Here is a 17,500-nt window from a genome sequence, read left to right on the forward strand (position 1 = left end):
GGTGATGTCTTTCTTCTATCTGAGGATAAAGTAGTATTATTATTATATGTCTTTCTGTTCTGTCTAAATTTGTGAGTTTTAGAAAGAAAGTCGCCTTATCAACTTAAGCCTCCTTTTTTTCCTTCTCAGAGCGGAGATTTCCCGATAACGGAGGGTGTTTACCTGATGGCCTTCGCCAATTTCCTGCTCGGCAAAACGCCCCATGGTCCTGGCAAATACATCTTCGGAGGTTTCAAAGACAGTGACGTGGGATTCTTCCAGGTCGATTACTCCTGTCTCCTGGAACCGACAGAGGATTAGCATACCGACCTTTAAACCGAGGTCTGGAAACTGTATGTTCAGAAGCTCAAAAGATTTAGATTGTTCCAGGTCTACAACTCCTAACTTCTGGATTCTACAGAGGATTAACGCACCGAGGTCTGGAAAATGCATCTTGAGACGGTTCAGGGATTTACATTCGTCCTGGTCCAATACTATTGCCTTCTGGAACGGACAGAGGACTAATTCACCGACCTATGAACCGACGTCTGGAAGATACAACTTTCCAGGTCGATTACGCCTACCACATGGAACCGACAGAGGACTAACACACCAACCTGTGAACCGAGGTCTGGAAGATACACTTTTCCAGGTCAGTTATGCCTACCATCTGGAACTGACAAAGAATTAGTACACAGACCTGTAAACCGAGGTCTGGAAAATACAGTTTTCAGGCTTCAAATATGTAGACTTCCAGGTCGATTATTCCTGCTTCCTGGAATAGACCAGAGGACTAACACACCGACCTGTAAACCCAGGTTTGGAAGATACAACTTACAAGTCGATTACGCCTACTATCTGGAATAGCATATAAACCAAGGTCTAGAAAATACAATTGTCAGGCTTCAAGACGTAGATTCTTCCAGGTCGATTATTTCTGTCTCCTGGAATCGACAGAGGACTAACACACCGACTGTAAAAAGGGATAAGGAAACTGTATCTCCAGAAGCTTCAATGATATGGATTCTTCCAGGTCGATTACTGTCCCCTGGAGCCACTGACTGAGGACTATTACACAGACCTTTCAACTGGGGTCTGGGATCTTCCAGGTCATATATTCTTCATCCCTGGAACCGACAGTGCTAAAATTTGGAAGCTACAAAGATAACGACGCTAGATTCTTCTACTGGAACCGATAGAAGACTGCCCCGCTAGACTGGAAGCCTAGGTCTGGCAAATATATCTGCGGAGGCTATAAATTCCAGGTCATATATTCCTTCTTTCTGGAACCCACAGAGGGCTGAAATTTTAAGCTGTAAACAGAGATCTGGAAATGAATCTTTGGAGATTTCAAAGATAGTAGGCCGAGTTCTTCCAGGACATATACTCCTTTTCCTGGAACTGACAAGAGGGCTGACGCGTTGGTATGTAGAGCAAGGTCTGGAAATTACTTCCCTGGAAACTACAAAAACAACAACGCAGAATTTTTGTCGGTCATTTATCCCTTCTTCCTGAAACGGAATAACACTCTGACCTGTAAACCGTGGCCTGGAAGATACATTTCTGGAGAGTTCTAAGATAATAACATTGGATTCTTCAAGGTCGACTAGTCACGACCTGTGAACCGGATTTTCGGATGCCCTTACTAGAATATATGGTGAGTGGCTGCCAGATGTCCTGAGACGGGTCTCGACCGACCTTCAGGTACCTATGCCCTCGCCCAATTCAAAAATGGGGGAGGTTGGGGTAACAAGTCAGTCGGTGCAATTTTACACATTTCTTCGACCAGTTAGTGACGGATTTCAGTGCATCTTAACTATCACTTGTGAAACAGAATATACAAACTCTGCTTCATGACTGAAACTTTAATCTCTCTAGGACAAAACTGCATTAGGACACTGATCAGCAGCAGGGAAAAAGTGATAAAAGTATTAGACAGTAAAAAACAATGAGTGTTTTCTTCCATAAGCAAAAAAATAAAAAATAAAATAAAAAAAGCATTATTCATGAATGTTTGTCTGTTTAAAGAATGCAGTTATACATCAAAGGATCTCCTTTTGAAACAAGTGAGCAGCAGAGAACGAATGTGTCATTTGATACTCTTGATAATTATGGTTACTGAAATTGAAGCATACAAAGTTAATACAAAATCTTTGATAAAACCAGAAAATAAAGTGAGAGAACGAGAAAGAACGATTTAAAAATTGCGAAAAAATTGGGTCAAACACTCCCCCACACTGATGTAAGCCTTATATATATATTATATAAACATAATCATACATTCATGAAAAGGGAAAAATATAAGAATACATTAATGCTTAACTGTAGTTAGTCTTACAAGCTTTCATTCAACATCATCCTTTTCAATGGCCTAACGTCTGAGATTCACTGTAGCATCACTTTCCCGCTAATATATTTTTCTTCAGCAAACTCATCTCTTTAATTTTTCTGAGAGCCTTTCAAAATGACTTTGATGTTTTAGCAGTTACAAATAAATATTGTACACATCTACAGGTCGAGGTAGCTGGTGGCATTTTCTCATGAATTCGGTGCTTGATGTAACCCGTTGGAATAATTTTCTATGATCTAAGAATTAAAGGAGATGAACTTACACGTATTTAGTGATTATCCCCAAAATAGTTCGTTAAGATGTTACGTGGCCCTTGCAACGAAGATTGAGACTGGTTTTATCTTCATCAATCCTTATTTTGCTTCCTCTAATCTATCAATCTTGCAAAATAGCAATTGTTTTAAGAATACAGTTCATTGGATAAGTCAGGGTATCTAATAGGGTTAATTATTGACACTGTCTTCGAATACTTGTGGCACGATGATAATAACAGAGCCTAAAATAGAATATTTGTGTATACAAACACACACATACACGCGCGCGCACGCACATACACACATATATATATATATATATATAAATCTATAATATATATGTATATATATATATATTTATATATAATTTATAAAAACTTACTTGAATAGATAAATCAATGCAGAATTCAAATAGATATGAAAGTACATAAAGATAGCACATAAAGAATCTATCCAGCAAAATCAGAACTCGACAAGTTCAAGATTTTCCCCAAGTTATTCAAACCAAACCCAATCACCGCAAGAAACTAAACTGATCCAGGGAACACGGAGGAAGACAGAACATAAAAAATGTCCAAATTCAGTCAGTCGTTGTAATGAACCAAACAACAACAACAACAACAAAATCTGAAAATCGTAAAGTAGGAAATATGGTGAGACCTCTGGAAACAGTCAGTCAATAGTCAAGTTATTATTTATGAAAACTCTCAATTGAAACAATTATTTACTTCGTACCTTCCATTAACGCAATCCCAGTCAAGAATTGTAGAAAAATACTAGATCTCCTTCCCTAAATCCAGAAGATAACTTTTCCGAATTCCCTTTATATCCTCTCTTTCACGCCAAATATATATTTCCTATTCATCTTCCCGTTCCAAGAAGCCAGGCAGAAATCAGTAGCTATAAATCTTCCAAGTTTCGGCCAAACGCAGGAATATCACGCAAGTTATCAGTGTATAACATTCTATCTGCCTATGTACTCACAATATATCATTAACACATTATATCTAATGGGTCTACAATAATAAAAAAAATTTAATAGTTCGCGTATCATTTTTTTTTAACTGAAGATGAACCCAGTGAAGGGTTCGAAAGCTTTGTAAAGTGTTTTTAAATTATACACGAACTATTAACATCTTTTTTATTATTGTTGATCCCTTAGAACATTGTATATACTCTCGTGATAGAGAGTTTTTCCCAACTAAAATTATTATTATTATTATTATTATTATTATTATTATTATTATTATTATTATTATTATTACACTCCCAGTCTCCAGCGTCCGCACGCGAAGATCAGTGCGAGTATCCACCTCTGGAAGACGGCTTGACTCAGGGACTTAATCCTCTCTTCAGCCAATGAAAACTCAGCTCTCACCAGAAAGAGCACCCGGGACACAATAGATATTATTATTACTATTATTATTCAGAAGATGAGCTTCAATCATATGGAACAAGTCCACCAAAGGGGCCATTGACTTGATATTCAAGATTCCAAAGAAATGGTGTTCATTAGAGAGGCGTAACCAAAGGTAAAAGGAAATATATAGATCAAGATTGATGAACATTCTCTTTGTTTATACATTTATTCGAGGCCTCATTACTATTTTGAAAAAATTTAGACCTGAAGTGCTCCTGAAAATATTTCGAGAAAACGTTTACCATTAAGATAATCTGTTGGAGCGAAAAGAAGCACGCGTACCTTACGTCCACTTTGCACTTGCTTCAAGAAGATGAATTTTTTCATATCTAGACTTAACCTCTCTCTCTCTCTCTCTCTCTCTCTCTCTCTCTCTCTCTCTCTCTCTCTCTATTTCTGTGTGTGTGTGTGTGTGTGCGTGTGTGTGTGTGTGTGTGTGTGTGTGCGTGTGTGTGGGGAGGTTTTTCCATTATTCCGAACAGGTCTTAAAAAGTTCAAAACAATACAGGGGAAGTTAACAGTCAGTCCATACCTTCAATATCGTACAATTTAACCTAAGCCTTCTTACAATTATTTCAACATTATTGAAATAAGAAGGCAAGTGAACATAAGGCTATTTAAAAATATGACTTTGCGAAGTTAAAAAGAAATATATCTTTATTTGAAGTCACGAATCAACTGAAATAATACAGCTGTTACACAGAGCATAGTCGCAATTCCAATTGCAATTGCACGCTTGGAGTTATAAATGGTGCTTTCACTTACGCAAGAGTGATACGCAAATAGGAGAAAGGAGAGCAGGTACCACTGTCAAAAGTCTGTAATTGCATGTTACGAAAACTTTATTGCAGACGACACCAGGTGTTAAGAGAAGTGTGGAGAATCAGTCAAATATAATAATCGTCGCAATAAATGGATGATATAAGGAAGAGAGAATAAAGGATACTGGAGTAGAACTTGAAAGAAGGACAATAACACGAAGCAAATTGTAGGTAAACCTCTAACTAAATAATAGTGAGAATCTACTCATCACTTGATTGTTTTCAAAATTCAAAAGGTTAGTGGGACCCATAGGTAATCTTAGTGGCAATGTGACAAGGGTTATGGATTCCAGTGAGGCCTGGAAGTCAACAAGGTAAGCATGCGTATTTGAGATACAGGCGAATACTTGATGAACTGTTAACGCTACTGATATGAAAAGCTGCATAAGATAAAACTCTATTGAGGTAGACAGGTAGAGTGCATTGACCAAACGTAAGAGGTGATAAATAATAGAAAATTATTATTATTATTATTATTATTATTATTATTATTATTATTATTATTATTATTATTATTATTATTATTATTTACAAGGTTGAACAAGCCTACATGGGCCATTAACTTGAAATTCAAACCTCCGAAGAACATGGTATTTATTCGGGAGAGAAGAGGTAATACAAAAAGAACATATCAGTTGATAGAAAAGTTAAAAAAAGGATAAATTAATGAATTATAACATATAAAAAATTGATAAATTAGTAAGATTCAAAGTAAATTTTAATAATAAATGAAGATACTTTCTCAGAGAATATCTTTATTTACAGAAACTGGTCTGTACTTTAATATACTTCAATAGAAAAGCCAAAGTACCACATACCTCCGGGTGCAATATTGAATCTTTTCACTCCTACATCTGTAAGGTGCAATACCGTTTAATTAAGGTCTGAACATACAATATATATGTTAATTAATGGTCCTACTATGTAAAGCGTATATTATATTGCATATATAATTCTCTTCTGTGTGTAAGAACTACAGTCAGCTATTGTGACATCCAACATTTGCATTGCCGACATCCAGCCCGGAGTAAGCTACCCTAGACACTAGCTCCAAAGTAAGTAAAAGAAGGTTATTTTGATTTATATAGATTCTAGAAAACTTGAGTTAATCGCACAAAGGATTACAAAATCATAGGAAGGAAAAACTCCATGTTAATTTATTGTTATGATATCACATAATTGCTAGTTTGTCAAATTAAATCCCTCGACATTTATTTAGGGATTTATATTTATTTCCTGGTGATAACAGCATCATTTAATAAAATAAATTGAGTCGAAGGTTTTATTTATAGAGTATGTGTATATATATACATATATTATGTATATTATATATATAATATATATATATAATATATATATATATATATATATATATATATATATGATAATCCCTCAAACATTAAATTATCACTGAAAGCGTAATACTAAGAATTTAAAACAAACCTTTTATCAACTTACTGCTTAAAATAACAGTGGGAAAAAGGAACATTAATTTAAAAAAAGTCGACCTAATTAAAATGTAAAATGAGACATAAATATGCCTACTTGATTAATCTCCTTATTAGAACACCCTAATGGCATATGAGAGAGAGAGAGAGAGAGAGAGAGAGAGAGAGAGAGAGAGAGAGAGAGAGAGAGAGAGAGAGAGAGAGACTTTATAATTATGGAGAGGGAACACTAACTATAATTCTTATTTTTAATCAACAAGAAATTTCATATTCAAAAGAAGAAAAACACTCGATTGTCTGAAAGAGACAATAGCCACAAGGTGTGAAATAACATAATGAAACTCTTAGATTTCTTAGTATGATTCCATGTAAACGTACATACACCCTCACACACACCATTCTCTGTACACATACATGTGCGTGTGTGTATGAGCATGCATTTGTATATGTGTTCTTGCTTACGACTTTGTGGTTTTGCGTGCGAATGGAAACTGACTTTGCAGTGGAATTAATAAACTTCTTTGAAATAATCTCTCTCTGGCCAGGAGATAAAAATGTCAGCATTAATGAGAACGCCAATGCATATCTTATTCCTCGAGCTTAATAAAAAAATTCCTTGAGGATAAAGTATGCAGATGAAGACATTAATTCTCTTGGATATTCATGGTTCTGCCAAGGATGCCTCTTCATCGAGATAAAAAAAGAGAGAGAGAGAGAGAGAGAGAGAGAGAGAGAGAGAGAGAGAGAGAGAGAGAGAGAGAGAGCATTATCTGGCATATGAATATTTTCTGAAATATGAATACATCCCGGCAGATCAATATTTTCTGGCGAATGAACATTTTTTGACAAATTAATATTTACTGGCAAATTAGCATTATATGACAAATAAACTTTTCTTGGCAAGTGAATATTTCTTGGTAAATTAGCATTTTCTGAAAAATGAACATTTATTGGCAAGTGAATTTAATTTCGGGAAAATGAACATTTCCCGGAAAATGAACATTTTCCGGTACATGAGCATTTCCTGGCAAATGATACTTTTCTAGAAATTGACATTTCATGGCAAATAAAGATTTTCTGGCAAATTAGCATTGCCTGATAAATTAACATTTTCCTAGCAAATTAAAATTTATTGGCAAATGACTCACTTGTTGACAATACGAGATTTCCATTTTGTTCAAAATGCTTCTTGTTTACATGTTATAGTGACGATTATGTAATAAGTATATGAAGTGTTTGCATAAATTTACTTTATTTTGATGACTTTTTCAGCATTTCATGTTTTAATCTTATATTTCTCATTTTCATTGATCGTGGACTTATAGCATTCAATTTATGAAATATCCACTTTGAGTGATCACAGCCATTTTGAGTGTTCATATAAATTTATTTATGTTTTCATTACTTATAATTCTATTTTTGTTGTCCGCATTGTTAAATGTTGTTTGTAATTTTTTTCCTCACAGTATCAAATTTGAATTTTTAAAATATTATTATCTGAGCGAGAACGTATTTCACGTTCGATGATAAAACAGCAAAGAGAGAGGAAAGAAAGATATGCCAGGATTTTGATTCAGATTTTGTCCAATTAAAAACCTTTTATCCCAAATCTACATAACAGTGTCATGTTGTCTGCAATGAGCAGTTGAACAAACAGAGAACAGAAGATCAAAGATCACTCGTGCAAAATAATGTTGGTAAGCCATTTTTATAACTTTACTTATAAAGATTTCTTTTTCTCTATTCCTTTTATTGGACACGGTTCAAACTGTGATTTAGTTTTTAGCAGCTTTGCATGTTAAATGGAACAGACAACTGGTCCAAATTACCGAGTTTTATTCAAATACATATTTTCATAAATAATATTCTGAATCGTTTTCCAACCGAACGGGAAATTTCAATTTAATTAAAAAGGATTTTTTTTGGACCAAATGGTATACAAGACTGAAAAAATTAAACTAAAACGGGAACATTTATTTAATATTTCGCGCTGTCAAATTGATTTCCTTCACTTTAAACGGAAATGAATTGCTAATCTCTCTCTCTCTCTCTCTCTCTCTCTCTCTCTCTCTCTCTCTCTCTCGTATATTCCTTATCTTATTTAATATTTATACCTAGTTTCCTATTCCGTTAAGAATTTGTCAGCAAAATGAATTGCGATCCTCTCTCTCTCTCTCTCTCTCTCTCTCTCTCTCTCTCTCTCTCTCTTTAGTATATTCCTTGTCGTATCTAATATTTATACCTAGTTTCCTATTTTGTTATAAATGAGTTTCAGAATAATGAATTACAATCTTCTCTCTCTCTCTCTCTCTCTCTCTCTCTCTCTCTCTCTCTCTCTCTCTCTCAAGTGACATACCTAATTACCTGTCAAGTAATTTCCCTAAACTTCGCATTTACCCTAATGGCGGTTAATTCTTTTTTATGGCGAAAAAAAATGTCCTCAAATTCATTCATCTGTCACCAGCGCTTTCTCACAGAGCTTAGGATTAATGAAAAACCATTTTAAATATCAAATTAGGTCGGATTACAACGTCATTGAAACTCTTATAAATTGTAGGTATCTTCACCTGGTTTCTTTAAGTAATCAGAAAGAGCAATTAGAAAGTCGTATGTATCTTGAGCAAGTTTCTGTGAGTTACGAGAGAGGGACTGAAGTAAGAAAGTTAGTAAGTAAGTAAGCAAACAAACTAGTCATAAGTATCTTAAGCAAGTTTCTGTGAGTCATCAGAAAAGGACTGAAGTAAGCATGTAAGTAAGCAAGCAAGCAAGTCATAGGCAACTTCAACAAGTTTCTGTCAGTCATCGGAGAAGGATTGAAGTAAGTAAAGTAAGTCGTAGGTATCTTAAGAAAGTTTCTGTTAGTTATCAGAAAAGGACTGGAGTAAGAAAGTAAGTAAAAACAAGTCGTAGGTATCTTAAACAAGTTTCTGTGAGTGATCAGAAAAGGACTGAAGGAAGTAAGTAATCAATTCGTAGTTATTTGAGCAAGATGCTGTGAGTAATCAGAAAAGGGCTGAAGTAAGTAAGTAAATAAGTAAGCAAGTCGCAGGTATCTTAAGGAAGATGCTGTGGGTAATCAGAAAAGGGCTGAAGTAAGTAAGTAAATAAGTAAGCAAGTCGTAGGTATCTTAAGGAAGATGCTGTGGGTAATCAGAAAAGGACTGAAGTAAGTAAGTAAATAAGTAAGCAAGTCATAGGTATCTTAAGGAAGATGCTGTGAGTAATCAGAAAACGGCTGAAGTAAGAAAGTAAATAAGTAAGCAAGGCGTAGGTATCTTAAGGAAGATGCTGTGAGTAATCAGAAAAGGACTGAAGTAAGTAAGCAAGTCATTAAGTAAGTAAGTTCCTGCAAAATCTGAGGAAGATAGATCGAAGAAGTAATTAAGTGAACAAGTAAATAAGTAAGTAAATATGTAAGTGAAGTAAGAGGTAGGAAATGAAGAAGTAGTAAATGAAAAAGTGAGCAAGTAAGTGTATAAGTACGTAAGTTAGCGAAGCAGTAATAGATTAAGTAGGTGATTAAGTATTTGAAGAATTAATTGAATTAAGTGACGAATTAATTAAATAGGTTACTTAAGTAAGCGAAGAAGTAATCAAGTGATTAAATAAGTGATAAATTAAATAAGTAACTGAGCAAATAATTGGAGGAGTGGGTAAGTGATTAAATAAGCTAAATAGTGAGCAAGTAAGAAAGTAAGTAATTAAGTAAGTGAAGAACATAGTAAACGCTGACATTATAATCAGTTCCCAAGACTTATTCCGTTGACTAAATACGTTAGATATCTGTGCTATGAAACAAGACGGATATTCTCATCAACTCGAGTACAAACTCTTTTTCTTCTGCAGATGAGATATTTTCGGTCATTGTATCAACGATACAACGCAAAACCTTATTCATTTTCGATAATCTTCCGGGTCTATCTTCGTCCTCTACGCACACAATTGGGAGGAGGAGGAGGAGGAGGAGGAGGAGGAGGAGGAGGAGGAGGAGGAGGAGGAGGAGGAGGAGGAGAGGGCGGAAGGCTATCGGTATAGTTAATGAGAATGGGTTTTTTCTAATTACAGTTCCCTTCCTCATTTTGCTGTTTTGCAGAATTTTTTTAGTTAGTTTCCTTAAGAAATTCCTTTCATTTTATCTTTCTTACTTTATGCACAAGCGCAGACGTGCACAATTATCACACACACACACGCATATATATATATATATATATATATATATATATATATATATATATATATAATATATATATATAAGCGAATACCACGGGAAATTGATAGTCAGGAATCCAAGCGCTTTCGTCTTTATTCAGACATCGTCAAGGAGCTACGAAAGTACAATTGGAGAGGAAGGCCTCAGGTACAAACAAGATCAGGAATACCAGATGGTTAATTATCAAAAGGGTAAAAATTAAAAGGGATAATCCAGGATTATCGGATATCACACGGTCACAAACTTAAACAGATTCTGACCCTAACCGAAATTACAAAGTATCTTTACAGTCCAAAACATGTAAAAACTGAATATATTAATTTTGTTGCTTATATTTATCTACAACTTTTTTCATTGTGAAAGCATCAAGTTTAAATAAACCAAGACTTAAATTTAGAACATTTCTATTATTTGACTTGATAAAACAAGATTCAATGATATTCCTTTTAACTGTGTCATTACATGGGACTAAGGCTCTTGCTTGACTCCAGTTAATAGGATGGTCTAAATCTCTCATATGTACAAATAATGCATTCGATATTTGCCCAGTTCTCACCGAATATTGATGTTGCTTAAGACGCTGTGAAGAGATTTTCCGGTCTGTCCGTAATAGACTTTATCACACTTTTTACAAGGAAATTTCATATATGCAGCCTGGAAGATCTTTAGGAGAATTTTTGATTACTAAACTCTTGACATTAATATTACTGAAAACAACATTTATGTTAAAAAAGCAACTTTAAAATTCTAGGAATATCTAAAAACCTTTCATCATACGGTAAGTTTTTAGAATGTTATGCTTACTAAATTCAAGTTTGTCATTAGTTGAATAAAATGTTTTTTCTAGCTCTTTTCCATGCCACATCTACAAACAAAGTTCCCTTGGGTATTTAAGTTTCAATGCAATAATCATAAAATAGTTTTAATTTCAGCGTCAATAAACTGCGGGCTACAGAACAGTAAAGCCCTTAGGAACATCCCAGATTGGAGTAGTAATGAACAAAAGAGGCAATATTAGTTGATTTTCGAAAGACTGAAAAGGTGAAATGTCTATCATTTCTATGGACAGTTACATCAAGAAAATTCATAGAAATGATAGAAATTTCACCTTTCAGTCTTTCGAAAATCAACTAATATTGCCTCTTTTGTTCATTACTACTCCAATCACCATCAAAATGTTAAATTCTCTGTTTTTTCTGGATGTTCCTAGGGCTTACGTGTCTGTAGCCCGCAGTTTATTGACGCTGAAATTAAAACTATTTATGATATTGCATTGAAACTTAAATACCCAAGGACTTTTGTAGATGTGGCATGGAAAAGAGCTAGAAAAACATTTTATTCAACTAATGACAAACTTGAATTTAGTAAGCATAACATTCTAAAATTACGTATGATGAAAGGTTTTTAGATATTACTAGAATTTTTAAAGCTTTTTTAGCATAAATGTTGTTTTCAGTAATATTAATGTCAAGAGTTTAGTAATCAAAAATTCTCCTAAAGATCTTCCAGGCTGCATATATGAAATTCCTTGTAAAAAGTGTGATAAAGTCTATTACGGACAGACCGGAAAATCTCTTTCACAGCGTCTTAAGCAACATCAATATTCTGTGAGAACTGGGCAAATAATCGAATGCCATTATTTGTACATATGAGAGATTTAGACCATCCTATTAACTGGAGTCAAGCAAGAGCCTTAGTCCCACCCCATGTAATGACACAGTTAAAAGGAATATCATTGAATCTTGTTTTATCAAGTCAAATAATAGAAATGTTCTAAATTTAAGTCTTGGTTTATTTAAACTTGATGCTTTCATAATGAAAAAAAGTTGTAGATAAATATAAGCAACAAAATTAATATATTCAGTTTTTACATGTTTTGGACTGTAAAGATACTTTGTAATTTCGGTTAGGGTCAGAATCTGTTTAAGTTTGTGACCGTGTGATATCCGATAATCCTGGATTATCCCTTTTAATTTTACCTTTTTATTTTGATAATTAACCATCTGGTATTCCTGATCTTGTTTGTACCTGAGGCCTTCCTCTCCAATTGTACTTTAGTAGCTCCTTGACGATGTCTGAATAAAGACGAAAGCGCTTGGATTCCTGACTATCAATTTTCCCGTGGGCATTCGCTTATTTATGTAAGTCACCGACTGCATCTACTGTGATTTTGGTTTTTTAAGCCATATATATATATATTAATATATATCTAATATATATATATATATATATATTTATATATGATATATATACAAATTCATATATATATATACCATATATATGATATATATATAATATATATATGATATATATATACATACATACAGATTAGATATATATATAGTCATCATATTATATATATAGTAATAATTACTATAATATATATATATTATATTATATATATATATAATAATATACATATGTTACGGCCATTTTGCAAAATTGGTCATTTTACAAAATTGCCGGCCCTTATGCAAAAGGACCAAATTCGTGGCCATTTTGTAAAATGACCTAAATTTCTCAACATTTTGCAAACGACCAAGATTTTGGTCAGTTTACAAAATTATCGTTGGCCTGTTTACAAAATGTCCATACAGCAAGCAGCCAGATGGAAAAAAAACGAGGAATGATAAAACGTAGTGATCATAACTAATAATTTTATTCATTTTCAGAAAATACAACTTTCAAATACATCAAAACGTATAAAGTTTTAGCAAATAACTAGTTAAAGAAAGTAAATGATAAACATAAGTGTATGTACAATACATTAAAGAAAATAAATTACAAAATACATCAAAGTTTAATGTATTTGTGTGTCGACCTTGTTAGAGCAAGAGGCACTGCATTTGCATCTGCTGTTGCATAAAACAGAGTTTTTTAAACACTTGCAGCGTCTGGTCATACATGACTTAGTGCAAGAGCATTTAGCGAATCCCTGACCTTGTCCCATTGATTCTGCAGTGGCTACTTTCCGCAGGCTTACTTCCCGCTCCTGTACATCATCATCTAGCGAAAGGAATTTTTCTAGACATGGAGTAAATTGGTTGCGAGTGTACACCTGTTTAAGCAGGCCGTGTTTTGTACCAAGCTTATATGTGCCATTGTCCAATGCCTGAAAAACAACTGCCTTCACATTAGGAAACTCTGCACGTCCGCGGTCAACTAATGGAACAGGAAAGCATCACAGTGCCCCCTACTTTGGCTGGTTGAAATCTCCTTTCAGAATTAGCGATCATTTTTGGGCTTGTTTCTGTTGCTTCGTGTTGGCCTTCATTTGTTCAGTATGAATACTCTGACTCCGACTGCAGATGGAACAAAGCACAGGCTCATCAGCATCGTTATTTCATCTAGAACACCGAGTATAAGAGTGACATGGGTTCACACATTGCACACATTTGAACCAAAAATATCTTTTACCACAGGAGATGCAGTTAATGACAGCGGATGGTTCTTCTTGCTCTTCAACACCTGTCTCTTCCTCCTCTGTGTCTGTGACCTCACTGACAACACCTAGTGCCTCTGCAAGCTGCTCCTCCGTCTGCATACCGTCCAGGACTTCCTCTGGTACAGAAGTTGAGTCAACACCAAGAAGAGCCTTCTGCCCTTACATGGCCTCATATGGTGTCCTTCCAATTCCGGAGTGAAAGCAGGTATTTTTCTTCCACTGGACAAAGCGCAGTTTTCTCCTGGCTCTCAGCAGTGCCTTACTGACAACAATAATACTGTTTATTTTGTAAACTGACCAAAATCTTGGTGGTTTTGCAAAATTTTGAGAAATTTAGGTCATTTTGCAAAATGGCCACGAATTTGGTCCTTTTGCATAATGGCCGGGCTAATTTACCAATTTTGCAAAATGGCCGTAACATATGTTATATATATATATATATATATATATATATATATATATATATATATATATATATATATATATATATATCTATCTATCTATATATATATACAATGAGTACAATAAATATGGAACCGTGTCTATTCCAACAAGAAACTGGAACAATTCCTCACAAGAAAAACTGGAATGATGCCTTAACTATAAACAAAATAAGAAATAAAGTTTTAAAAAGAAGGCATTTCGCAGCCAAGACTAATTTTATTCCAGCGTAATTATGAAAGAACTAGTATAAAAAAAACCCACTGTTAAAAGTAATGGATGCGTTATAATCACCGGCTGGAGAAAATAACCAAGTATACAGTTTTTTCAGGGTCACAAATACGTTTTTCTCTATAAGGCCAGTTTTTAAAATTTATCTTTTAGTTGGTAAGATATTCAATTTCTATGGTAAAGCTGCTGGTTAATTTTCATTGACACAGAACGCGTCAGTGATGATTTAAACAAATTTCAGATATTTATTGTTTTGTTATTTACCACGTAAACACACACCCAATATATACGTATATATAAAAATTTACAATATATATATTACATATATATATATATATATATATTATATATATATATATATTATATATATTAACAAAATATATAAATGTCAAGAATTTTAATATATATATATATATATATATATATATATATATATATTATATAGATATATATAATATTAACAAAAATATTATAAATGTCAAGAATTTTAATAATATATATCTATATATATATAATATATATATATATATATATATATATGTATGTATATATATATATATATATATATATCTATATATAGATATATACATATATATATATATATATCTAATAAAAGGAGCCATAAAAACACCAAAGATAGAGAAAAAAAGTACTATATTTCAGAGACTGCTGTCTCCCTCTTCAGGTAGATGAATGAGAAAAGTTTACAGAAAAGGTGGTATATACCAAGAGGTCCATCCACTAACAAGCCAATTTAAGTCACCCCCGCTGATAATCTTCCTTTAATCTGAAAGCCATGCTCCTTTTGAGATGTTCATTACCTGCCTCTCTTTTATTAAGGCCGATTCCATCATTTGACTCTTGTACCGGCAGTTGCTACTATAAATTACACCGTGACAAATTCCAGTTTATTCTATGGTTATGTTCATTTATATGGTTGAAAATAGCCGAGTTCGGTTGTCCATACCTAACTGACCGTTTGGTGTTGTATTAATCTCTGGGGAAGGTATTTACTTGTAAATCCGATGTAAGATTGGTCACAGTCCTGGCATGGGATTTCGTATACCCCAGAGTCCTTTGGAGATGTCTTTTGTTGGACGTTAATCAGGGATTTGGCTAAGGTGTTGGGTAAGTAAATACAAAAGGGTTCGATTTTCCGAGGGGGTTGGTTATTCTCTTAATCGTGTCCAGGTGGGGAATTATTATTTTATTGTTGGGTGTATCTCTGGTCTTGTCTTTAGGGGGTCGGTAGAAAATTACGTTTGCTTTGTGAATTGCTTTCTCAATTATATGGTCAGGATATTTTAAAAGACGAAAGTTGCTTGCGAATTAGTTCAAATTCTTTTTCCAGGAATTCTGGGGAACAAATTCGTAAGGCTCTTAAGAACAAGTTACTAGCTACACCTATCTTGATAGTAATGTCGTGATAGCTAAAGTAGTGAATGTATGAAAGTGAGAACGTTGGTTTTCTGTATATGATAAATTTGTATTCTGTCGTATCTCTGATTATTAAAACATCAAGAAAAGGAATTTTGTTGTTCTGTTTCCCATTCAACTTTAAATTTGATGCTGGGCACTAAGTGTTTAATTTCGAGAGGAATTCATTAAAATTGCCCCACCTATTATCCCAAAATGTTAGGGTATCATCCACGTATCTCATCCACAGCATGTTTTTGGGTTTTATTGCATTTATTACTGTAGTTTCAAAGTATTCCATGTACAGATTGGCTAGAACAGGACTTAAAGGACTACCCATACTACACCCGAATTTTTGCTTGTAGAATGATTCCCCGAATGAAAATACGTTATCAGATGCACATAATTCAACTAGCTTTATTATTTTGTCAAGCGCCTATGGGAAATGATCTGAATAGGAGGATAATTTTACCCTTAAAAACTGAAGAATGTCCTGTACTGGTACTTTAGTGAACAGGGAATCTACGTCAAGGCTTAAAAGTTTTATGTTGTGAAGTGGTATATGTGCTTCTCTGAATTTGTGACAAAAATCTTCCGAATGTTTTAATGTGACTGGGAGAAAAAGTGCCTAAAAAAGGGAAAGGAGGCCAGCTAACCATTTAAAAATTTGTAATTGAAAGCTCCGGCACATGAAACGATGGGTCTGAATGGGAGATTGTCTTTGTGAGTTTTGGGAAGGCCATAAAGTAGGGTAATTTAGGATTAATTACTTTAAATTTCTCTAATAGTTCAATACTGCTTTTTGTCTTTGCCAATTAATCTTAATTTCCGAAAGAGTTCTGTGGGAACGTTTTGGAGGGGATTTTTCGTCAGTTTTTCGTATGTGTTTGTGTCGCTAAGGACCTGGTTGATTTTGTCAAGGTAGAAGTCTTTGTCCATTATTACGATTTTGCCGTCTTTGTCGGATCTACTTATTATAACATCTAACTTTTTTAGCGAGTGGATGGCTATCATGAATCTGCGGGGAACAGGATATTTCTTATGTAAGTCAGTTAAAGCATTTAGTAACACTCCTTTTAAACATATCTCTTCACGGTTGTAGTTTTTGTCAGATATGAATTTATCAAAAGCCACTATGAAGTCTAGGTTGTTTTTTTCGGTCTGGCATAAGGGCGAAGGATAAGCCTAAATTTAAAACTAAATGTTGATTTACAGTAAGGGGGGTGTTAGATAAGTTTAAAACTTTGTCTTGTTGCTCAAGATTATTCCATGCACTATTGTCTATTAGGTTATTTAACTTGCGTAGAAGTCTGTTGGAATGAGTCACGCATTTATATATATTATATATATATATAGTATATATATATATATATATATATATATATATATATCTGGGTTGAACCGGCTTTCTTCGCTGCTTCTCCCTTCTCTCCGAATCACTCAGTCTTCAACTTTTTAGTCTAGCAGGTGCTTTTTAAATTGCTT

General features: G+C 34.0%; 1 protein-coding gene across 4 annotated transcripts in view; it reads left to right on the forward strand.

Annotated features, from left to right (window-relative positions):
• The window catches only part of LOC135217417 (uncharacterized), a 130,124-nt gene extending 127,534 nt beyond the window's left edge, over positions 1-2,590 (forward strand). For all 4 annotated transcript variants that reach the window (XM_064253261.1, XM_064253263.1, XM_064253262.1 and 1 more), the window contains one exon: positions 130-2,590. In XM_064253261.1, the coding sequence (XP_064109331.1) occupies positions 130-300 (171 nt within the window). In that variant the 3' untranslated portion in view covers positions 301-2,590. The remainder of the gene's footprint in view (positions 1-129) is intronic.
• Positions 2,591-17,500: the final 14,910 nt, after the last annotated feature.

The sequence above is a fragment of the Macrobrachium nipponense genome, chromosome 7 (genome assembly GCF_015104395.2).
Source record: "Macrobrachium nipponense isolate FS-2020 chromosome 7, ASM1510439v2, whole genome shotgun sequence".
Taxonomy (NCBI): domain Eukaryota; kingdom Metazoa; phylum Arthropoda; class Malacostraca; order Decapoda; family Palaemonidae; genus Macrobrachium; species Macrobrachium nipponense.